The following is a 21434-nucleotide window of genomic DNA, read 5'->3' as shown; positions in this document are numbered from 1 at the left end:
AGCAGCCGGGAGCGGGCGGTGCGGAGGAGGCCGGGCGGGGAGCGGCAGGCGCAGGGAGGCCGGTCCCGCACCGGGGGGGTGACCCACGACCCCGCCGCCATTTCCCGCCGCGCCCGCCCCATGGCCCCGCCCCTCTCCACCGAGGCCACGCCCCCTCCGTGGCGCCAGGGGCGGAGAGGGAGGAGACGGAAATGACGTAACCCCAGCCCCGAGCCTGCTGGGAGCCGCAGTCAGCCTGGCGCTGCCAGCCAATCAGCGTGGAGGAAGGGCCGACTGCGGCTCCCAGCAGCCCCCGCGGGCGGGCAGCGGGCGGGCGCGGAGCGGAAGTGCGTGAGGAGGAGGTGGAGGCGCTCGGCCGCTGGGGAGGCCGCGGGCGGAGCGCGGTCCGGTGAGTGCGAGTAGGCCCGGCCTGGCGGGGCCTGGCTCTGCCCTCCGCCAGCGGAGCTCTTCTCTTCCCCTTCTCTTCTCCCGCCTCGCACCGAGGGTCCTCTGCGGCCGCGCCGCTCGCCGCGGCCGGGCCTTCTCCGCCTCTCCCTGGGCCTCGGCGCGGCGCTGCTCCCCCGCCCCCCGGCGGCCGCCACGTGCTGGGCGCGGCCCCACGGCCCCCCCGGGGGGGCTCGAGCGCGGCGCGGCGCCCTCCCGGCGCCGGTTGGGCCCGGCCCGAGTGGAGCCTCGTGGCTGGGCCTCACCCGGGCCTGGCCCCGGAGGCTCATCCCCGGCCCAGCCCGTTCCGCCATTCCCGCTTTACGCCCGGGCCTCTGGGCCCCGGCCTCGGAGATTCCTCCCCCGTTCCGGACCTTGGACCTGTCCCCGGTTCCCTCCCTCCGCCGGGGTCACGGGGCGGTGTCCGGCTGCGGGGCGGGGGGAGCGGCGCTTTGCGGGGTAGGAGCGTGTCCGGGCCGCAGCGTGAGCCGGGGCTGGAGCCCGGTGGCGTGTGGCTCTCACCGGATCCGTGGCGGCTGCTGAGCACTGCTCGGTGCAGCTGGATGGATTTGTTCTTTCCACACCCTGTGCCTTGTTTAAAAGTGAAGTTTGGTAGAACCTCAGGCGGTGTGCTGCAGTGGGCTGCGCAGAGACACCTGTGAGCCCTGAATCTTCATTTTCACCAGGCTGACGACAGCTTGTTTCCCCAACTCTTGTTGGTTTGGGGAAGTTAATATGTTTGAGATTTCTATAAGTGTGTTTCAAAGTCTGCACAAGGCAGTTGTCACTGTAATTGCCTCCTGAATGACTTTTGGAGTGTGTTTCTACGCCAGGAGGTGTTGCGGTGAGTTTGGGATAAACAAACCCCGCGGAGCAGCCGTGGGAGGCGCAGGTTCACTCGCCTGCTGGCGGGTGTGAGGACTCCGTGGACGCGGAGTGGGTGGTGGTGCGTGTACAGCAGCGTTTCCACAGGACGCGTTAGCACTGGAGTGCTCAGTCCTGGTTTTGAGTACGCGGGGATGTGTCTGATGCTGCTGCGTAAGGACAGCTCTGTTCACTGAAAAACGATACACAAAACAGTTTGGAAAATATTGTACATTGTCTAACAGCTGAGTGGGGAAGAAGAGTCTTCATCTGCTGCTCTTGCATCAGCACAGAGTGTGTGAGAGGCTGCAGGGTCACATCAGCAAATAGGCATTGTCAGGATGCCCTTTCCTCAGAGCACAGACAATTAAATCATCCGGTTACTCTCTGCAAAGGGCTCCTGGGGTGTTCCTTCCCGCTAGCGGCAAGGGCGGGTGGTTATGTCAGGTTACGCCGAGGCCCATGGGACGATTTAGGTGTGTTTTTAATGTGCCCTTTGTGTGGCCGCTGCCCTCCAGTGCAGTGGCTGCAGAGATCTGTTCTTTGGGTTGGTGTTGTGTAACCTGACTTCCAGTCATTGCAAAAGATACATGTTGAAGCTCAGCCCCTCTGATTGCCTCGAAGGGAGTGTGTTGCAGAGACAGAAAAAAAGAGCATTTAGATGCAGCAGTGCCTTCTCCTGGAGCATTTAGTGGCTGGTCTGGATGTTTGCTCTGGCACTTTGCAGGAGTCCAGCTCAGAGCGAGGAAGTGGCTGACTTTGTCAACTGCGTTATTAGTTACACAATCCAACAGCAGATAAGAGGATAAAATAAGGCAGTTATTGTAGAGAGCTGTCTAAAATGCATGGTGTTGTGACACAGGATCCTCTGTGACTGTCTAAATGTTCTTTGGATCCCACTGTATGCTTTTGTTTTGCATCTTCCCTACTGTGGATTTAGCGGAACAGGAATGGGCACCTATGGCAAGTCAGTGTTAGGAATTATCACTGAAGTCTTTCAGTCCGTTCTGAGTGAAAATGAGAATTCTGCTGCTAGGGTTGTGAGAGTGTAACTTAGCTGTCAGCTGGTTTCTCCAGCTTATTTGAGCCAGGAACCTTTGTAAACTATTTAAGAAAATAGCCAAGCCAGGTCTGTGCCCTCGGGGTTCACGAGTGAGGTGTTTGGCATTGATGTGCTGCAGAAAAGCTGGTGAACACCTTCTCACATGGCTGGTGCTGTTAGAAAACAGAAACATTATATGCGTAAAACACCAGGGTATCAAATAGGTGACAAACCATGCAAGCCAGCAGGTGTTTTGTTTTGTTGTTACCTGGTCTTCCTTTCTCTACTGTAAAAGAAATCTTGTTTTGAGAGGCTTTGGAAGTCCTGGGTGGGACTGGTTAAGTCCGAGGATGCTTTTAATTTTAAAATCATGGTGTTCCTTTTGTAGTATCACTAACTACTTAAAAGAATAGCACAGTTTTGCCAAAGCTTGATTATTTTTTTTTAGCTCACTTGGCTTTGTCTTTGCAAAATGACAGTTTGCCGTGTCAGAGCTCGTTAATTGTTTAAGCAGCTATGTAGCCCTTGAACTTTCTTCCATATCTGGAAAAGTTTACAATATACTGAGCTGTGTTTAGTGGCTGCGTGTGCCAGTACAGCAACGTGGGGTTTGGGCTGTATGGTTTCCTCTGAATGACGGTGGTACAGAGAGTTCCTCTGCGTGGCAGGATTCCTGCTGCGTGTTTGACCACAGAGTTCAGGGCAGGGGCACCGAGGGAGCAGTGCTGGGTGTCTGTAACGGGGCCCAGGCTGAGGACAAGGTGTTAGGTTTAGCGCAAGAGCTCATGTCTCCTCTGTTCCTGCTGGACTAACGCCCAAGCGGCGCCTGGGAGCAAGTAGGTGCCATTTTGTTTCTGGGTGACGCGCTGGGTTTGTAGGTCTGGAGTCTCTTACTGTAAATGAAAATATCCTTCCCCTCTGCACAGCGAACCAGAGCATTAGCAGAGGCTGAGTCTTTGCTGTTAGGCTTGAGAAAGTTAAGAGCTCCTGCTTAATTTAGCTTTATCATGTCAGAGCTATGAATAGTGAAATCATGGGATCACATTTCATGCCAGCTGAGAATTGTGTTTGCGCTGTTTCACTCCATGGTAACCGGAAGCTGTCGCGTCCATTAAAAACCAGAGGCACAGAGAGATGCCACCCAGCCTCGCCGCGGGAGCGCTGGCTCCTTGGGGGGTAGTTTCCTACCCGAGGAAGGGTGTTTCTGTCAGCTCCCCTCTTTTCCTGTCACATATGAAAATACTTGGTACGTTTATCCCCTTTTGTAGGGGAATGGGGCCTTTGCAAAGCCCTGCTCGTAGCTACTCCTTTGATACCGGAGCAAATGGACTGCTCCTAAGTTCATCTCCAGATTTGTCATCTGGCCATTTTTAGCCTGTCGTGATGTACAGTGTAAGGTAGCTGCACAAACCCCGAAAAAGCCCCTGCTGTCATACGAGGGGTGCTGGAGCTGCGCAGCCGGCCTGCGTCCTCCCGCCCGCCTGCCTTTCGCTTCTGGTTTTGCTTCGGTGGAAGGAGGAAAGGGAGCTTGGCCACTGACCTGCAGGTTTCTCTGCTCTGGGAGCACAAAAGGTGGTGGCTCAGGGGGCATGGCGGGGGTTAAGCTGAAATTATTTTCTCAAGAGTATTAGGTTCAGTATTAACGATGTTAACTTGTGCCTTAATAGAGGGCTATACACATAATACCCTATGTGGGCTGTGTACCTGATTATTTCAAGCTGTGGGTATCTGGGTACGTTATTGCAGTTAATTGCTCCTGTAGGGCTGTGGATGAGGTTGGTTTCCTGCGTTAAGGATCTGTGTATGTACTCGTTTTAATGGGGAACAGTGCCGGAATGAATGGCCAAAATCAGAATCCTTTTCAGTGCTTGCAAAATGTGAGGATTTGCCTGTATCTTGATTGGTTTAAATTTGATTTTCCTTTTTTTTTTTTACTTAGGTGAGAGCTCAATCGCTTCTAATAAAGCAGTATTCAGACACATAATTGATGGGAGACTTATACAAGGTATGTAAACACAGCACTGAAAACTGTCTGTTCAAATAAGCTTGTTCCATACATACGAGATTTCTGTGGACAAGCATTTGCCTCTGTTGGTAGCCAGGCAGAGTGTCGGGATAACCTGTCCTGATGGCTTGTGCTTACAGTAACTCCATGATTTTTACTTTTTTTTAAAATGACTTTTACTGTTACATCAAGTGCTTTTCCTTGTTTTCCCCTGTGCTAATGAGGTTCAAGTTAAGGTAGAGATAAATAAGGTGCTGGCTTGAGAATAGACATATGAATGGGTTTGCTTTTTGCTTGTATTTTCATAGTTAAATGTAAGAAGTGTAGTTCATTCTTTAGGACAGATTCAGTTTTGGCTGCAAGTGTACCATGAATTTTGGAAAATATTCCAAAGTGCCCCGGATTCAATTGTTTTTTTTCCATTATTTGCTGTTTCTTTGGAAGCAGAACTTCCCCATTTTTGTAAGTGCATTGTGGTCACTAATGAAGGAAATACTGGTGTGCAGAGTGTGCGGGTTTCCAGACTGCAGTGACCTGAAGACTTCACTGGAGGTCACAGTTTATTCTTGTGGGGAGTAGCACAATAACTCCCATTATGCACAAGTTTGAATTCTTTTGATTAAATGATTTGTGAATAGTTTTCTTACATAAATCGGACTGTTTCTTGTTTCTCTTGGGGGTTCTTAAACTACAGGCACACGGATTCAGAGACCCCCAATGGTTTTGACAAGGGTTCAGTTCACATCCAAAAACTGCCCCAAATAGTAAGGCTCGCAAACACTAAACGGATGACAAGACGCCCAGGCAGGAATGTGTTCTCTAATGAGGTGCTGTCTTGTTTGCTTTGGGTCTTACAGTGAAATAAACTGTAACAGTTTCATTAAATGCTGGCCAGAAAAGAACAAGTACATTTTTGTTTTCCTACCACAATTATATAGAGCTTTCTACAAATCCTTTTTCAAAATAGTTAGTAATTGCAGGTTCGTGTTTTGTAAACACTGCAATAAACTGAAACTACTGTAACAAGGTTTGCAGTGTTGTGCACGCTTCTAAGGCATGGACATAAGCCATTTCACTTGTTTCCAAATGTTCTTAGTGTTTGTGCTCAGTGTATTATAGACAGATATGAAGACAAATTAACTGCTTCTTCTGGCAGGGACGTATCTGCTGTGTTTTCCTCTCAAAGCTGGCGAATTGTGGTGCTACATGGTATAGCGATCCCCGATGACATGCTTGAGATGGAGTGATTGCTGCTGTAACGTTTTGTTAGATGGCTTTTTTCGCACAGGGCTGTGGTGGTTCTGTTCTGCTTTAACATCTGTGAAAGGTCTGAAATAATGATGAGTACTGCTTGAAAGACTTCAAACCATGGAGTGGAAGATGGAAAGAGACAGTCGTAAAGTAACGCAGGCCAGTTGGAAATAGGAAACAAATTCCTGGAAAAAGGCCTTGTGAAAACTAGAAGTGTTCTTCATTTGACCCATGTCTTGGCGTATAGAAATGTTATTTACAGTGTTTTGGAATAAGAAACTCCTGGACTATGATTTCTGCTTCAGCAGAGAGCTCTGAGCATGTTTCCTACTTTCCATATCTGGAAGAAAGGTTAGCTGTTCTTGCTTGTTGTGTCTTGTCTTGGTTGTTATTTTTTGTAGTACTACTCTGAATATGAGAACAGTATTCTAAAGAAGAGAATTCAGTGAGCTGGATCACACCTCTGGAGATGGCGATATGCTGGTGGATGAATCTGTCAGGAAAACAATTGTTTCTGTCGGCTTGTGGATTCTCTTTAACAATACGGGAAAATCCTTAGTCCTGAGTCCAGTAAGACCACGCAGATGAGCTGCTTCAGTGTGTTTTCTTCTAATTTCAGGTTTGCTTCCTGATTTCATAATTGACAAATCTGAGACGGTGAAACCTGACTGTTGAAGGGTGCAAGGTGTGAACCTGCTCAAGCAGGTAGGCACAAAGACAAGATAAAAACCTCCAAAGTGGTGAAACTGCCTACCTTGGGATTTGTAATATACCTCCTTATATCCCTTCCATCCGTGTCATATTGCGAGTAAAACTATCGGTTGAATTATTTTTTCCACCGTTGCTGTGCCAAAAGGACAGTACAGGATTTGAAGAAAAAACGCAGCCTTACCTCTTGGAATGTTTTGGCTGGTAAATAGGAGGGTAAAATAGAGCAATTTTGTGACGTAATCTTGCGTGTCCAGAACAACCACCTGCTTTAGGGGGTTTTTTAATGCTGTGTTGAGTGATATTTAGATTTACACCCTGGTGTCTTTAGTGACAAAAGCAACGCTTCCCCTGTATACCTGACAGGGGCTTTTTATTTCATTGCTGTGCAGGAGAGTTGAGCTGTTCTTTTCAGTTCTCTCAGGAGATTTAAACAGGTAAAACATTAACTTTCCTGTCACTGTTTCATGACAAAATGTGTCTTCTGGGCAAAGTACATTGTGGTGGCTTAGCAGGAGCCTTCACTCCTCCCTTGTTCTCACCCTTGTGAGTGGTGTGATGGGTTCCGGGAGGATTTAGACATGGAGAAGGCAAACTTGGCTTGCAACAGCCTCTGGATTTTAGGAAACTTATTTTATATTAAAATACTTCAGTTGAATTGATATAGCACCTTTAGTATAATGAAAGGGAAGAATGGGAACATGTAACAATTTTAAAAATACAAGCCAGCTTCCCATTTTTGGAAAGCACCAGCTCTCCCGAAGAAGAATGACCCACTTTTCCAGCAGTTGCTCCTGTGACAAGTGTTGTGCTGTTCCTGAAAGTGCCCTGGCAGCAGTTGGAGTGTCTGGTAACCATATATGTAATTTGGCTTTGGAGAGCAACTGAAAGTGAAGCCATTGCAAGTCAGTCCACTGGAATTTGCTTAAAATGGATACAGCAGCAGAAGTACTTGATCAGTTGTATTTACGTACCTAAATGTCTCTATTTTTAATCAGTAGGTGAAAAAAGGGATAAAATGATACTAACATAGTTACCTGGATAGATGCCTGAAAATAGCCCAGGTAATTCATTATTATAGCTATTTAATGCTACAGCGTAATCCCTCTGTCTTCAGCATTTAAATAGCTCTGTGAATATTTGGAAGGACGTCTGAATTATTTTGGCTGCAACAGAACTCCTCACTGGCCGCTCTGCTTGTAACTGATCACAGCAACTGCACAAACTGCCCGGGCTGACAGGACACGTACGTCCAGGATTTAACCCGAGCGTTCACAGCGAGCCAGAGCTCTGCAAATGGGCTCATATTCATGTACCTTGGATTATAATTTTGGTTCCTAATTACTTCTGAAAATTGAGAGAGGAGTTTAAAGGGGTGGGGTTTTGTTTTGTGGGTGTTTTTTTTGACAGTAAGCCTCTTTTTTCATTGTTCTTTAAAGCAGTGACAGCTGGCTGTGTTGATAGTGATGTGACTGAGATGAAATGGTTTATCTCTTTAAAGGGATTCTTGCTTAAGCGAGTGGTGTGGCCTCTGTTTCTTCTGGCTTTTGCATTAACTTGCTGCTTTCACCTGTAGTGCTCAAATTTGGAATTACTCTGGGTTGACAGGCTTGTATTATTTTTGCAGATTTTGACCTTAGACCGAAATAAGCCTTGTATTCTGAGCCCAACACCATTCATCTGTTGTTAGGCACCACTTCAAACACTCCTGTTTCCAGTTTTACCAAGTTCCATGTCGCTGTAGTTTGTCAGGCTGCCGGGTGTTGCCTGTTCTCTCAGATCTCCCGCATTGCTTCATTTTTTAAATACTTTTATTTCCATTTCCTTCAGGTACAACAGCCAGGTGCTTGCAAAGATGTCTAAAACTAACAAATCCAAATCTGGATCCCGTTCTTCCCGTTCGAGGTCTGGATCGAGGTCTCGCTCACGCTCCTTCTCCAAGTCTCGCTCCCGTTCTCGTTCTGTCTCACGGTCAAGAAAGCGCAGGCTTAGGTAAGTGCGTGCAGCTCCGGAGCCCAAGGGTGTAACTGTTCTTCCTCTCTGTCCTGTTCAGATGGTTTCTCACTTAATTATTTTCCAAGGAAAGACTTTGTTTAGATTCCAGGGCCCCTCCCCTCAACATACAGGAATCAGTTAACAGAAATGATTGCTCTGGATGGAGAAAGTTAATTTCACTGTAGTTAGTTTAGAGACATAATTAACATGCATAATAGTGGTTCTTACCTCCCTGAATTGCTTCTGATCAGGCCCGTTAAAGGCTCATGTCTTCCCTGGGTGTCAGGATATCTGTTTTTTCCCTTTTCTTTTGGCTAAGCATTTTGTATCTGGCAAACGCATTCCAGTTAGGCTGGGTATAATGATGTTCAGCTGCATTTTCACTCATCTTAGATTTATAACACATATTCTGAAAATCATTAGACTGTAAACACATGCAACTGTTAACAATTAAAGAGACTTTTAAAATGCAGAGGTTCTAATAAATGTACAGTTGGAGAGAGAAGGACATGACGAAACTAAATTAGAGGTGGAGACTTGAGTCAAACAGAGTTCTTCGCAGAAGGAAACTGGATTGCTGGAAGATTCATGATCATTTGGGGATATCTGCCTCGCTATGAAGGACATTTGACAGCTGAAATCAAAGGCGCCCTATGCAAACATGGTCGTTTCTCCTGTGCTGCTGCTGAACCTGCTTGTGTGTTGTAAATAACTCATTTTTTAAAACAGAATCAAAATGGAGAGGGTTAGTACAGACAAGCCATCTTGCGTGGCGTTAGGATATTCTCCGAGGTAGGTCTCATGTGGTGTCTTGGCATAAAAATCCATTATTGTGTATTTCAGCATACACAGCAGAAATGGCTGTGTTGCCACGTTGGAGTCTGCCTAATATTTGTTGCTTTCTTTATGACTTTATTTCTCCTTTTTACCTATTGTAGGTGCTTTAGAACTGGAGCAGGGTATATTAGCTGGTTAGCTGCAGGGGCCGGGAGAATTAGTACTCGCGGTTGCTCTTTTGCGTAATTTTTACTATATTGTTGTAAAAACATTTCTTGTAAATAGTCTCTGCAACTTTCAGAGTGAAGTTTTCCTGCTGCAAGCCCCTCTGAAAGGATAGAGCAGATCTTGGAAGCAGTGCTCAGTAGGTCCCTTGCTGGTGATTCACCACAAACACAGCAGTTGCCTGAAAACAGGAGCGTGTGTGTTCGTGGTGTTTTGAGGAGGGCTCCTTAGCGCCGGTTCCTGCCGACTACCTCTCTGCTTTTCCTTCTCATTGCTGTTCGAATGAGAAAGCGCCTCAGACAAGCTGCGTAGGTTTTTTTATGGTTTGAAGTACAGGATGAAGCATTTGTTAAAATTATCACTAGCAATGACTATAGTATGAATAGACTGTTTTCCTGCCACACTGTCATGTGTTTGGTAGGTGGAAAAATGAAAACAGAACTGGAGTATGGCTGTACGCTAATCCTGTAGGGATTCTAGCAGCACTTGTATTCCCATATGTGCTGGGGTTTGAGGTGTGAGCGGAGGGGTGTGTATTGCTGGTCTGTAAAGAAGTACCCGGCTCTGGGAGAGCGAGCAGAGAGCGTGCAGGAGCTGCCTGGCTCTCTCTTAACGTACAAAGGGGCTGTGGGAATGGCTTCAATTAATATTATTTATGAAGTTTCCACTTGGAAAAGATCTCTTGTGTTTAAACGTACTAGTTTGGATGCTTTCTCTGTTATACTAATGCAAAGTTGCTAAAATCTCCGACTGTTCTTTTTTTTCCAGCAGCTGTGAAATACTCACTGCAAAGCTGGTGTTTAACACTGAGCTACAGTGGAGCTTTTAAACAGTTACACAACTGCAGCTCCAAAAGTTTAATGGAAGAAGCCAGTGAAACAATTAGCCCATAATGTTTTGCCATTTCAATCTATATTCGTACAGGCTTTGTGCTTGGACTCGGCTCTGTTCTTTGTGAGGTTGTGGCAGGCACGGGATGAGCAGAGGGACACTGCACAGTGCCATCTCGCGGCATGGCGCTGGGAGCCAGCGCGGCCCGCTGCCTGTTCCGTGGAGCTCCGGCTTCCCAGCTACGCCAAGGGCTGCGCCCTGGTGAAACCCAAACCACAGGCTTCAATTGAAGTTGTGACAGAAGAATAAACTTTACAAGGTTTGTGTAATTTTTTCTTTTATCAGTTCTAGGTCTCGTTCGAGGTCCTATTCTCCATCTCATAACAGAGAAAGGAACCATCCGAGAGTCTACCAGAACCGGGATTTCAGAGGTCATAATCGAGGATACAGGAGACCGTATTACTTCCGTGGCCGAAATCGAGGGTTTTATCCATGGGGCCAGTATAACCGAGGAGGATATGGAAATTACAGGTCAAACTGGCAAAACTATCGCCAGGCGTATAGCCCTCGTAGGGGAAGGTCACGCTCCCGGTCACCCAAGAGAAGGTCTCCTTCACCAAGGTCTAGAAGTCATTCTAGAAATTCTGATAAGTCATCTTCTGATCGGTCAAGGAGGTCTTCCTCTTCCCGGTCTTCCTCAAATCATAGCCGAGTCGAGTCTTCCAAGCGTAAATCTGGAAAGGAGAAGAAATCATCTTCCAAGGACACCCGGGCATCTCAGGCTGCAGGAGAGAATCAAGGCGATGAGTCTAAGGAGCAGCCGTTTTCAGGAGGAGCGGCTCAAGACGCAAAGGCATCCGAGGGATCAAAACCATGGCAAGATGTGACCACCTATGGCACGAGTTCAGCGTCAAGAGCTTCTGTGTCCGAGCTCAGCCCGAGGGAGCGCAGTCCTGCGCTAAAAAGCCCTCTCCAGTCGGTTGTGGTGAGGCGTCGCTCTCCTCGGCCAAGTCCCTTGCAAAAGTCGAGCCCTCCGCTGTCCAGCCCGTCCCCGATGAGCTCTGCTTTACAAAGCAGCAGCACCTCCTTTCAGGCGGGCTCTCACCAGAGTCCCTTTGACCACAGCTCGGCAGGTTTGAGCCCAACCAGGAAGAGCCCTGTGTGCAAAAGCCCAACACCCATTGGTTCCATGTATGGTACATCTCAGAAGGAGGAAAGCGCAGCTCCCGGTGGAGGAGCCTTCTCCAAAAGGCAAGTGATGCGTTTCGTTGTGCTGGGTTTTGAGCAGCTGCATGTGTGTGTTCTCCAGGAACACCGGGAGGGTTCTCAGCGTGTGTGCCTAAGTTATTTGCTTTTCAGTTAAAGACATTTTTTTAGTATTGCATTAGATATTACAGATCAGCAAAATTGAAGACACGCAAGCAGCCTGAGGCAGGTGTAGTTCCGGTGCTTGTGCTTGTCTATGGGTAGTATGAGAAACTAGAACACCCGGATCATCGCTGAACTTAAGACATCCTTCCTACAGCAGACAGCAGCTTCTGTTTGCTGGGTTAGTCCACTCTGGATTAGTGCCTGAAGGCGACACTTTGTTTTAGAAGACAGGGTGGCACTCACAAGTGCTTTTAAATCTCTTGATTTATTATTTTTAAGTTATTTTGGCCTGATTCTGTATCAAGGATGTCTGAAACTTAAAAAGGAGGAAAAAAGAAAAGGTTATAACTCTTGTTTGGGCTTTTCAAAGCACTGAACTGGTGTCTGTGGGCTTGACTGCTGGTCCTCAAAGCCAGGGTTCTGCTAAATGAATGCTTTAAAACATAGTTCTGATGCTTTAAACTAGGTTAATAGAAATAGTTGTTCTCACTAGAAGTGTTTTGTCTTCTCCCAGCAAAATAAATATTCTCCTCTGTTAACCTTCTTGCTTTTATTTGTATTTACAGTCGGTCATGAAATATTTAGCTTACCTATGAAACTTGCATCCAAAATTTGAAGTAGCTTTTGGGGCTTTTATTTCCAGTGTGTTGTTTAAAGCAGAACAGCCCAGTTTGAAAGTTTTGATGTGTTGTTCTCCTGAACCAGGTTTGTAAGTAAATAAACCGATTGGGTAAGATGTTACTATTTTCCTTAAAATGAATCTGTGCCTAAGTTGTTTTTTACTTCTTCCTAAGCCTCATGTCATCAGTTCTGCATATCCATTTTCTTCTCCATTTGCTGAATATATTGAGAACTAAAAGTCTAAATCCAGGCTGAGCAATCTGCTTTACATTTCAGCTGTGTTAGAGCAGCTTTCTGTACATGGATAGCTTGGTGTTCTCTAAGCTATGACTGCTTTCAACTGAAGTATCAACCTGTTTTAATACGGGAACTTCTGTGATGTCTGTTTTCTGAACAGGTATCTGGAAGAGCAGAAGACTGAGAATGGGAAAGACAAAGAACAGAAAGTAACAAATGTTGAAAAAGAGAAAAATAAAGAAAAAGGGAGTTTCTCGGAGTTGGGATCCACAGATGGAAAGGCAAAATCTGACTCCTATGCATCCAAAGCCGACTCTGAGAAGGGATATCGTGGCAGCCAGTCGCCCAAGCGCTACAAGTTCCGGGATGACTTTGACAAGCTAAAGACCCCGGAGTTCCACAAGGAAAGTCATTATGGCAAAGAGGAAACAGATGAGCAGGAAAAGAAAGACAAGGCAAAGGGCCGAAAAGATTCGGAATTTGATGATGAGCCCAAATTTATGTCTAAAGTCGTAGCAACCTCAAGTAAAAGTCAAGAGGAGGATAGGTCAGGAAAATGGGAAGGCGTGGTGTTCTTGCCACCTGGAAAGGAGAAACAAAGAAAAGGTGATGAAACGGAGGAGGAAAGCTATTCTGAAAGATCAAAAAAAGAAGAGAGACCAGCATCCAAGAGAGCCGAACCAGCTCACAGGGGCTTTGTTCCTGAAAAGAATTTCAGAGTGACCGCTTACAAATCAAGCCAGGAAAAAAGCTCGTCCCCCCCGCCAAGGAAGACTTCTGAGGTAAAGGAGAAAGCAGGCACCAAAGGAGAGGGGCTGGCCCCTGGCAAGTCCTCCTTTTCCATTACTCGTGAGGCCCAGGTCAATATTCGAATGGATTCCTTTGATGAAGATCTTGCACGGTAACTATTTGCTATTTTTTGAGAAGTCTAAATAGTGGGTTTTGTCTGTTTTTCTGCTTCAGACCCTCATACACATGCCAAGTGTAAGGAAGGCTAAATAATATTCCATCACAATTGGCATTTTTAAGAGATGGGGATTAATTTTTTTCTGGTGTTATAATGCTTGTGTGACCCATTTTTTTGTGGTGGGGGGTTAGACAGGTTACTGGTTTGTGATGGTGGTAGTGTGATGGTTACACAACTTTTCCTAATCTTTTCTGTGACTAGATGTAAGGTCAGTTCAGAATGTAAATGCTACTGAGTCAGGTTCTATGCTACACCGCACGCTGGAAAGAGTTGGGTGCTCAGTGGCTGCTTTGTGCTAAAATCGTGGTAGAGTTTGAAAAGCAGTCACCTTCCAGTTTCTGAAACATTCATCATCTCAAACTGCTTCCCTCTACCCCGTTCTTCTATTTCATGTGCTCTCTTCTTTTTCTAGTCCAAGTGGCATATTGGCTCAGGAACGTAAGCTGTGTCGTGACCTTGTGCACAGCAACAAGAAAGAGACGGAATTTCGTTCCATTTTCCATCATATTCAGTCTGCTCAGTCTCAGCGGAGTCCTTCTGAACTGTTTGCTCAACATATAGTGACTATAGTCCATCATGTAAGAGGTAGGTCAGATGTGTGTGTATCCTCAGGTGAGGGTTCACTCCTCCCTTGCCCAAATAAGTGGGTTTCCTGCACTCTAGTTAATGCTCAAGGAGTCATTTTCCAGCAGATATGACCATGACCAGCACTGGGCCCTTGTGGCCAGGAAGCCAATGGTACCTGGGGTGGGTTAGAAGGGGGTGGTCAGTAGGTCAGAGAGGTTCTCCTGCCCCTCTGCTCTGCCCTGGGGAGACCACACCTGGAATCTTGTGTCCAGTTGTGGCCCCTCAGTTCCAGCAGGACAGGGAACTGCTGGAGAGAGTCCAGCGCAGCCACCAAGATGCTGGAGGGAGTGGAGCATCTCCCGTGTGAGGAAAGGCTGAGGGAGCTGGGGCTCTGGAGCTGGACAAGAGGACACTGAGGGGGGACTCATTCATGTTTACAGATATCTAAAGGGGGGGTGTCACGAGGATGGAGCCAGGCTCTTCTGGGTGACAACCAGTGATAGGACATGTGGTAATGGGTTCAAACTGGAACACAAAAGGTTCCACTTAAAGATGAGAAGAAACTTGTTGGGGTGAGGGTGGCAGAGCCTGGCCCAGGCTGCCCAGGGGGTTGTGGAGTCTCCTTCTCTGCAGACATTCCAACCCGCCTGGACACCTTCCTGTGTAACCTCATCTGGGTGTTCCTGCTCCATGGGGGGATTGCACTGCATGAGCTTTCCAGGGCCCTTCAACCCCTGACATTCTGGGATTCTGTGACTGATGTGCTTTATCTTTTTACAAAAATGGTATTAATATTTTGGCCTTTTTTACTCAAACTCCCAACAGAGCATCACTTTGGGTCTTCAGCAATGACACTGAATGAACGCTTTACCAAATATCTAAAGAAAGGAATGGAACAAGATGCAGCTAAAAACAAAAAGAGCCCTGAAATCCACAGGTTGGTGCTGTTAGACTCTGTCTAACATTTCAGGGGTATTTCAGATTTCCTTCTCTTAACCTCTGGGATAATAAACTTCAAGTTTATTATTAGCTTCAGCAAAAAAAAAGGAAAAATATTGTACCTTTGGAAATATTGGTCTGTTTTAAATAGCATTCGATCTAAAACCTTTGGATCCTTCTTATGAGCAAGACTATATCTATGTGCTTTCTTTCCTTTTAGGAGGATAGATATATCTCCCAGTACTTTTAGAAAACATGGATTGTCTCAAGAGGAAACAAAAAGCTCCCGAGATCCTGGCTTCAAGGTGAACTGTTACTCTGATTAGTTTAATTCAAGAAAATGAGTGCATTGGGCATGAACTTAACAGTGATGTTTTTGTTTAAATTACTCTCTACTTAAGTTTGTGTTTTTCTTTTAAGGATGGGCATAATTCTAAAAATGAACTACAAAGGGTTAATTTTTATTAAAAATGTATCAACAACCTTTGTGAAGTGGTTAGACTATGGTAAATGACCCCAAAGTCAATTGAGGTGAGCTTGAGAAAAAAGAGAGGATTTTTGGAACAAGTGCCCATGATGAGAGAAGAGACTTTTTGTGATATTTTTCTGCTTGTAAGTATTATTAAATCAATTGTATACATGCGATATTTCCAACCATGTTTTCAAAAAGACATGCATGTCAAAGGGAGGAGAGTAAAACTAAATACTTATCTAAACCGAATACACTATTAAGCAGATTATAAATTTTGTTCTAACAACTTACTGTACCGTTTCTGTTGATTGCTGTTACTTTAACATTCAGCACTTGTTTGAGTAGATCCAGACCATTTGGAATTTAGTGTATTAGATTTTCTGAGTCGTAAGTTTTCTGAGTAAGCCGTTGCGCTCACTGTAAACAATCCTAAAAATGGCTTAATGTAAAATGTTTGGGATTTTAACCTTTGTTTATTCACCTTCATACATATTTACGTTGAACGTTGAAGAGATTTTAAACAGTCCTGCTGAAACCTTACTTGTTTCATATTTGTTTTCGATCTTTTCCAAACACACTTGTGGCTTGACATGGACGATGGTGAGATGGATTTGATGGGCCTGAACTCTGAGCATCAGCTTGGCAGAGTGTATTATAAACGTGGTTTCCAAACAGCTCGCCAGCCTTCCGTGAAACAGACCTGCCCTCCCAAACCCAAATAGTGTTTGCTGTACCACATAAGGGAGCTGCTGCTGATTTGGTCACTTATCTGTCATCCATCGTGTTGGGAGCAGTTTTATTCTCAGAGTAGAAATTAAAGCTCTTTGCCTGGGGAAAGTAGAAGAGCAAAATACCAAAACAAAACGCCTGCTCTCACTCCTGCGTTATTTGACATATTTATTTAAACAAAAAAGTGTTTAGAAACTCATGTAAGTAAAAAATTTAATAGCTAGAGAATTACTAATCCTTTTGTATAATATTTCATTCAAGACGATTAATATGATGTATGTTGCATATAGAGTCATACAGTTCCCAGGATGAGTGGTGTGTAAACCAAGTAGCGATCGCTGAGCGCAGCCGGGGAGGCTGCACGGTGGTGTTTGCGACGCCACAGCTGTTAACGTTGATCAGAACCACAGCCCTGTCGCTGCTGCTCCCCTGTGTGCAGCCAGCAGAGTCTCAGCCAGGTGCCACAGCCTTCCAGGTGTGCGCAGGTCACACAGCTGCCCCTTTGCCGAAGGAGCTATCTTAATCCATTAGTGCAGTCGCAATTTAAACAGAACTCAAAGCAAGCATTACCAGATTAAAGAAAAAATAATAGTGTAAAAAGAAATAAGCTAGTTGAGTGTTCTCCATGCGGCTGGTTTGGTTTTGCTTTGTGGAACACCAGGCGTAGCTTGTGTTAGGCTTGCTAGGATCATGTGGAGAAACACAACCTTCTGTCTCTGGCTTCCTGGCATCGTCCGCATGGTGCCTTCCAGTCCAGGGGACGCAGGGCTGTAGGTGACGTCTGCCACAGAGTAAATCCTGACGCACGTGTTAAAGGCTGCGCACCAGTGGGGTGATTCTCCGAGATGCACTTGGCCGCTGCATTTCAGCGGCCTCCGTCACTTACCCCTTTGATCAGTAATCACTGTCTCAGGTACCTCCAAGCAGCAAACAGCTTTTGCTTCTCCTAATGTGCTGTTTCCAGACCTGGTGGTTCAGATTCCTTCCTCCTTGCTAGATGATGTCTGTGAGCAGAATAGCGAGCTTGCTGCTGGCCAGTGACAAATGTCCAGGGGCTGTTAGGTGTTTTTGACACGCTGTAGTTCCAATCCCTAGTCAGCTGGATGGGATTTCCAAGTTGTTTTAATCTCTCACTGGCTGTGGTTAACAATAAGTGTGAGCTTCCATGTCTCCCCCTCCTCTATTACTGGTCTATTTATTCTAATGCTGTTTAAGAGAGGAGAATAAAAGTTAAAAAGCAGTAGGAAAGTTGAAGTCTGACAAATAAAAACTTATTTTAATAGTGCATTATTTTACATCTTAAAATGTCTCCAGAAGTCTGTGCAGTTAATAGCAAAGTAATGGTGTGAACTATTGTGCCATAAACCTTGGTGTTAAACTCTCCCCTCTTCCCTGCATTTGTAGGCTGAAGGGAAATATAAGGATGACCCTGTTGACCTGCGCCTTGATATTGAACGCCGTAAAAAACATAAGGAAAGAGATCTTAAACGCGATAAATCCAGAGAGTCGGTGGACTCGAGAGATTCAAGTCACTCAAGGGAAAGATCAACTGAGAAAACGGAGAAAAGTCACAAAAGCTCAAAGAAAAAGTATGTAGGAAACCTAATAGCCATTTCCTTCTGCCTTTCATGTTTCTGCTGTTAAGGCTGGAGACGACACCGTGTACGTGTAGTTGTACACCTGTGACATAGACTCCTCCAGTGGCATCAGTTATTCCTCTGCGTGTCCTCTTGATTGCCACTATATCTATCTGAAACGCTAAATAAGTGTTAAAGGTAAATGCGAAGGCTCCATGTGTCAGGATGGGTGAGTCACTTTTCCTTGTTCCTGTTGTGTTGTAGAGAGCAGGTTTAAATGACTTAGCGTTCATGTTAATTTAGTCTTGCTCTGTTAGCTTAACTTTCCATTTGACTAACGCTCTGTAGATGCGTGTTTATCTAACAGAAGATGGTGTAAACACCGTAAGCAGAAGCAATGAGTTCTTGCTGGAGAAGGCTTGGGGCCTATGTTAGATCTGTGCGTTGTAGCTGACCCTGAGCTTTTACTATGGCTCTTCCTTTTCATAGTAGGAAAAGGAGATCATTGCATTGATAGGGAGTGATAAAGAAGTGGTTCTGTAGCAAACAGGTCACAACTGAGTTATTAACCCCGTCGGTGTCCCCCTGACCTCCATTTCCTATCACTGAAACAGGAAACACCGAAGGGTGCGTGAGAGATCCAGATCCAGCTCTTCATCTTCACGGTCCTCTCATTCTGTCAAAGCGGAGGAGTATCCAGAGGAGACTGAGGAGCGGGAGGAAAGCACCACAGGCTTCGACAAGTCCCGGCTTGGGACTAAAGAATTCACCGGTCCGAATGAGAGAGGAAGAGCTAGAGGGACCTTTGTAAGTGTTCTCCAAAGAGTCAAAAAGTGGCTGTTACGTATTGTGCTTGCACAGTTCAAGCATCCTGTGAAGAAGAAACCCCAGAGATGTTGTCTGGTTGTGGGTGATGAGCCAGAACATGATCCCTCCAGGTCTGGAGCACAAACCAGGATGCTGAGAATACAGTCTGGGCAGCTGAGCTCAAGATATGTGGTGCAGAATCAAGCCTGGAAAGTTTAGTGCGTTACTAATTGCTGAGCAGCCCTGATGGGCAGCACGATGTGCATCGGTCAGTTGGGGTTAGGCTGAGTGATTCGTCTGCTCATAACCACGCTGGTTGTTTGCCGTTCTTACACCTTAGTTACACAGATGTGTATGTTGTATGTGTCAGACGCTTTCTCGTGGGTGCTCCGGAAATGCCTCCGCAGGGTCTTAAACAGCTTTATAGAAACTGGTGCACTGTGTGATGAGATGAGCTAGAAAACCCTAAAATGTCCTGAACCCGTATTTTCCTGGTAGGTTAAGGGTGTTCTTGGATGGTTAGAGAAGCGATGTTGGATCTCCTGGGTGCCCTGGAAGCCCTCTGGGGGGTGGGAGGGCACTACCGCTGCAACCATTTGATTTTCTTTCTGTGTTTTGTTGTTGCAGCAGTTCAGAGCAAGAGGGAGAGGATGGGGCAGAGGCAACTTTTCAGGCAACAATAACAGCAACAGTGGTGGCAACAACGACTTCCAGAAGCGAAACAGAGATGAAGAGTGGGATCCTGAGTACACACCTAAGAGCAAGAAGTACTACTTGGTATGTGTCTGAAGTACTGAAAGGTAGATATATACACTCCAGGTATTTCTGGTCTTAAATGCTTTAGGGCATAAACTCTTCCTGATTTGGGGTACTTGAGATCCCTGATCTTCTCATTACATAGTGCAGTATTTCAGTCTTGTACCTCAAACAAGAAAGCCGTGGTTACTTTTTTACTCCATTATTCTCTGATCTTGTTGAAGGCAGAGTGTATTTTTTGGGGTATCCAGTCTCTACACTGAACTTCAGGTACAAAAGTGGGTCAGTTTGAGCTCAGTGACGTGGTCTATGTTGTCTTGAACTGGCTGCGTCTGCCTCACCTCACACAAAACATTCCTGAAAGCAACACGTTATTAAACTCCCTGAGTACCCTGCAATAATGACTGAAGCTGCCAAAGTGATTTGATTGGCAAAGAAATAAAGGGGAAATGTGTAGAATATCTAAATTGTATAGTGGCAGAACCAGCAACGGGCCTCCAGGCCCAAACACTCATCCCCTATCCACTCCTAAATATTCTCTTGAGACTTTCCCGCCAGCGAGGACGGGTCGCTGTGTGTACGATGGTGCGTTCCTGCAATGGCTGCTGGTTTTGTCCCCCCAAACAAGGCCGTGTTTCCCTTGAGACGGCAGGACACAGCAGTGGGGTTGGTGCTGCAGGGCTGTGCTGGGAGCCAGGGTTTTCCTGCTCGTGTTTGAGCAGTCAGGCTGTTCCAGCTGATGTTGCTTCCTCCCGTGCAGCACGACGACCGCGAGGGCGAAGGTGCGGACAAGTGGGTGAACAGAGGCCGCGGTCGGGGCGCTTTCCCCCGAGGAAGAGGTCGCTTCATGTTCCGAAAGTCAAGCACCAGCCCCAAGTGGGCGCACGACAAATTCAGCGGGGAAGAGGGAGAAATCGAAGACGACGAAAGCGGAGCGGAAAACAGGGAGGAGAAGGACAACATGCAGACGACGGCTGAGTAGCCGCGGAGCGCGCGGTTCCGAGCGGGCTGGCAGGAGGGAGGGGGCTCAGCACAGTCCTGGTGTGAGATCCTGGAGCACGGAGCTCGGAAACACCCCCAGTGTCACCCGCCTTTCCAGAGCTCAGCCCCAACGTGGACTAGAACTGGGGAATCATTAAACCTGGATCCACTCGTGGAGTTTTATCTTCCCAAAGACTTACCTGCTGGACTGAACAAGGTCAAGTACTGGGTGAGATCCTAGATATTTTTGTCTGTGACCTTATTGAATGGTCGATTATTATGGGTTTTTTTCGGTAACAGGCTTTGAAGGCAATGTGGATTTTGGTTTGTGCCCATCTTAACCCAGTAGTCTTGACAGTTTTGTTTCTCTTTTATAATTTGAAATAGTAAAGGTCGGGATTAACTCGCCAGTTCAAATTTCTCTCCCCTATTGTGTATTCAGTTTTTAAAATCCGTACTCGTTTTAGGCCTTTACGTATGTAGTAACATCAATTAAAATGATAATTTTGGAAACTTTTTGGTTCGTATAAATAAGAAAAGAATGAAGCATGTGAATAAACATCTAAATGTTAACTCGTTGGGACCAAACTGCTATTTTTTTTTAAAAGAAACCTTTTCTTTTTTTAATGTAACAGTTGAGTTTAGGGCCTTTTAAAAGCGATTGTTTTCCTTTTATGTTGAAAGTTAACCAAATTAGCATGGTTTAAAAAAGAGTACACCCTCCTTTTCACCACTGTTCGTGTCCACCGTTAGGCCTGGTGTGTGCTGGAGCCCCAACCGCTTGTAGGCATTTTGTGTATCCTCTTTGCAGCTGGTTGTGAACCTGAGTGCTCTTTCCAAGGTAACATAGTTTTCTAAGACACTTCGGAATTCTACTAGGTGAAAAATATAAAAGGAGATGAGAATTTTTCAATATTTTTTATTAATCTTTTTATAAAAACAAAAGGCAGATCCCTCCTGTGCTGGTTAAGGACGCCCGGTATGATGTATTTCTTTTTATCTTGTACGTAACAAACTCTTGTGGAGCCGTTTGCAGGTGGTTCCTGCCCCGCAGGAGACGCCGGTCCCGGCGCCGAGTGCACGCGCTGTAGAGACACCGCTCGCCCCGTCCCCTCCCCGCGTCCCCAGGATTGCTGTGCTGTCCCCACACACCGACTAGAGTTTGGTTTGTTTTGACTTGAACAGTTCTCGTTTAGCAAAGCCCTGAAGTTTGTTTATGCAAATAAAATACAATAAAATAAGTAGTAGGTGTTAACTCTGCTTTGTTTTGTGTTCTGAGTCCGGGGCTC

At 46.1% G+C, this 21434-nt stretch overlaps 1 protein-coding gene across 3 annotated transcripts; it reads left to right on the top strand.

Moving 5' to 3' along the window:
* Positions 1–217: 217 nt before the first annotated feature.
* THRAP3 (thyroid hormone receptor associated protein 3) lies at positions 218–21400 on the top strand. 3 transcript variants are annotated; one of them, XM_065041477.1, is made up of 13 exons: positions 218–388; positions 4269–4334; positions 6205–6290; positions 8124–8285; positions 10467–11372; positions 12511–13251; positions 13730–13902; positions 14710–14821; positions 15044–15128; positions 17429–17613; positions 18216–18408; positions 19039–19185; positions 19925–21400. In XM_065041477.1, the coding sequence occupies exons 4-13, from the start codon at positions 8149–8151 to the stop codon at positions 20144–20146; spliced, it is 2901 nt and encodes a 966-aa protein (XP_064897549.1). In that variant the 5' UTR covers positions 218–388; positions 4269–4334; positions 6205–6290; positions 8124–8148; the 3' UTR covers positions 20147–21400. The 3 variants fall into 3 exon arrangements, with proteins under 3 accessions (XP_064897549.1, XP_064897547.1, XP_064897548.1); XM_065041475.1 differs by having other exon boundaries at positions 19036–19185; XM_065041476.1 differs by lacking the exon at positions 218–388 and adding an exon at positions 1115–1267 and having other exon boundaries at positions 19036–19185.
* Positions 21401–21434: the final 34 nt, after the last annotated feature.

Source organism: Columba livia, chromosome 26, assembly GCF_036013475.1.
Source record: "Columba livia isolate bColLiv1 breed racing homer chromosome 26, bColLiv1.pat.W.v2, whole genome shotgun sequence".
Lineage (NCBI taxonomy): Eukaryota > Metazoa > Chordata > Aves > Columbiformes > Columbidae > Columba > Columba livia.
Note: the sequence above shows the minus strand (reverse complement) of the source record. Positions and strands in the feature narration are given on the sequence as shown.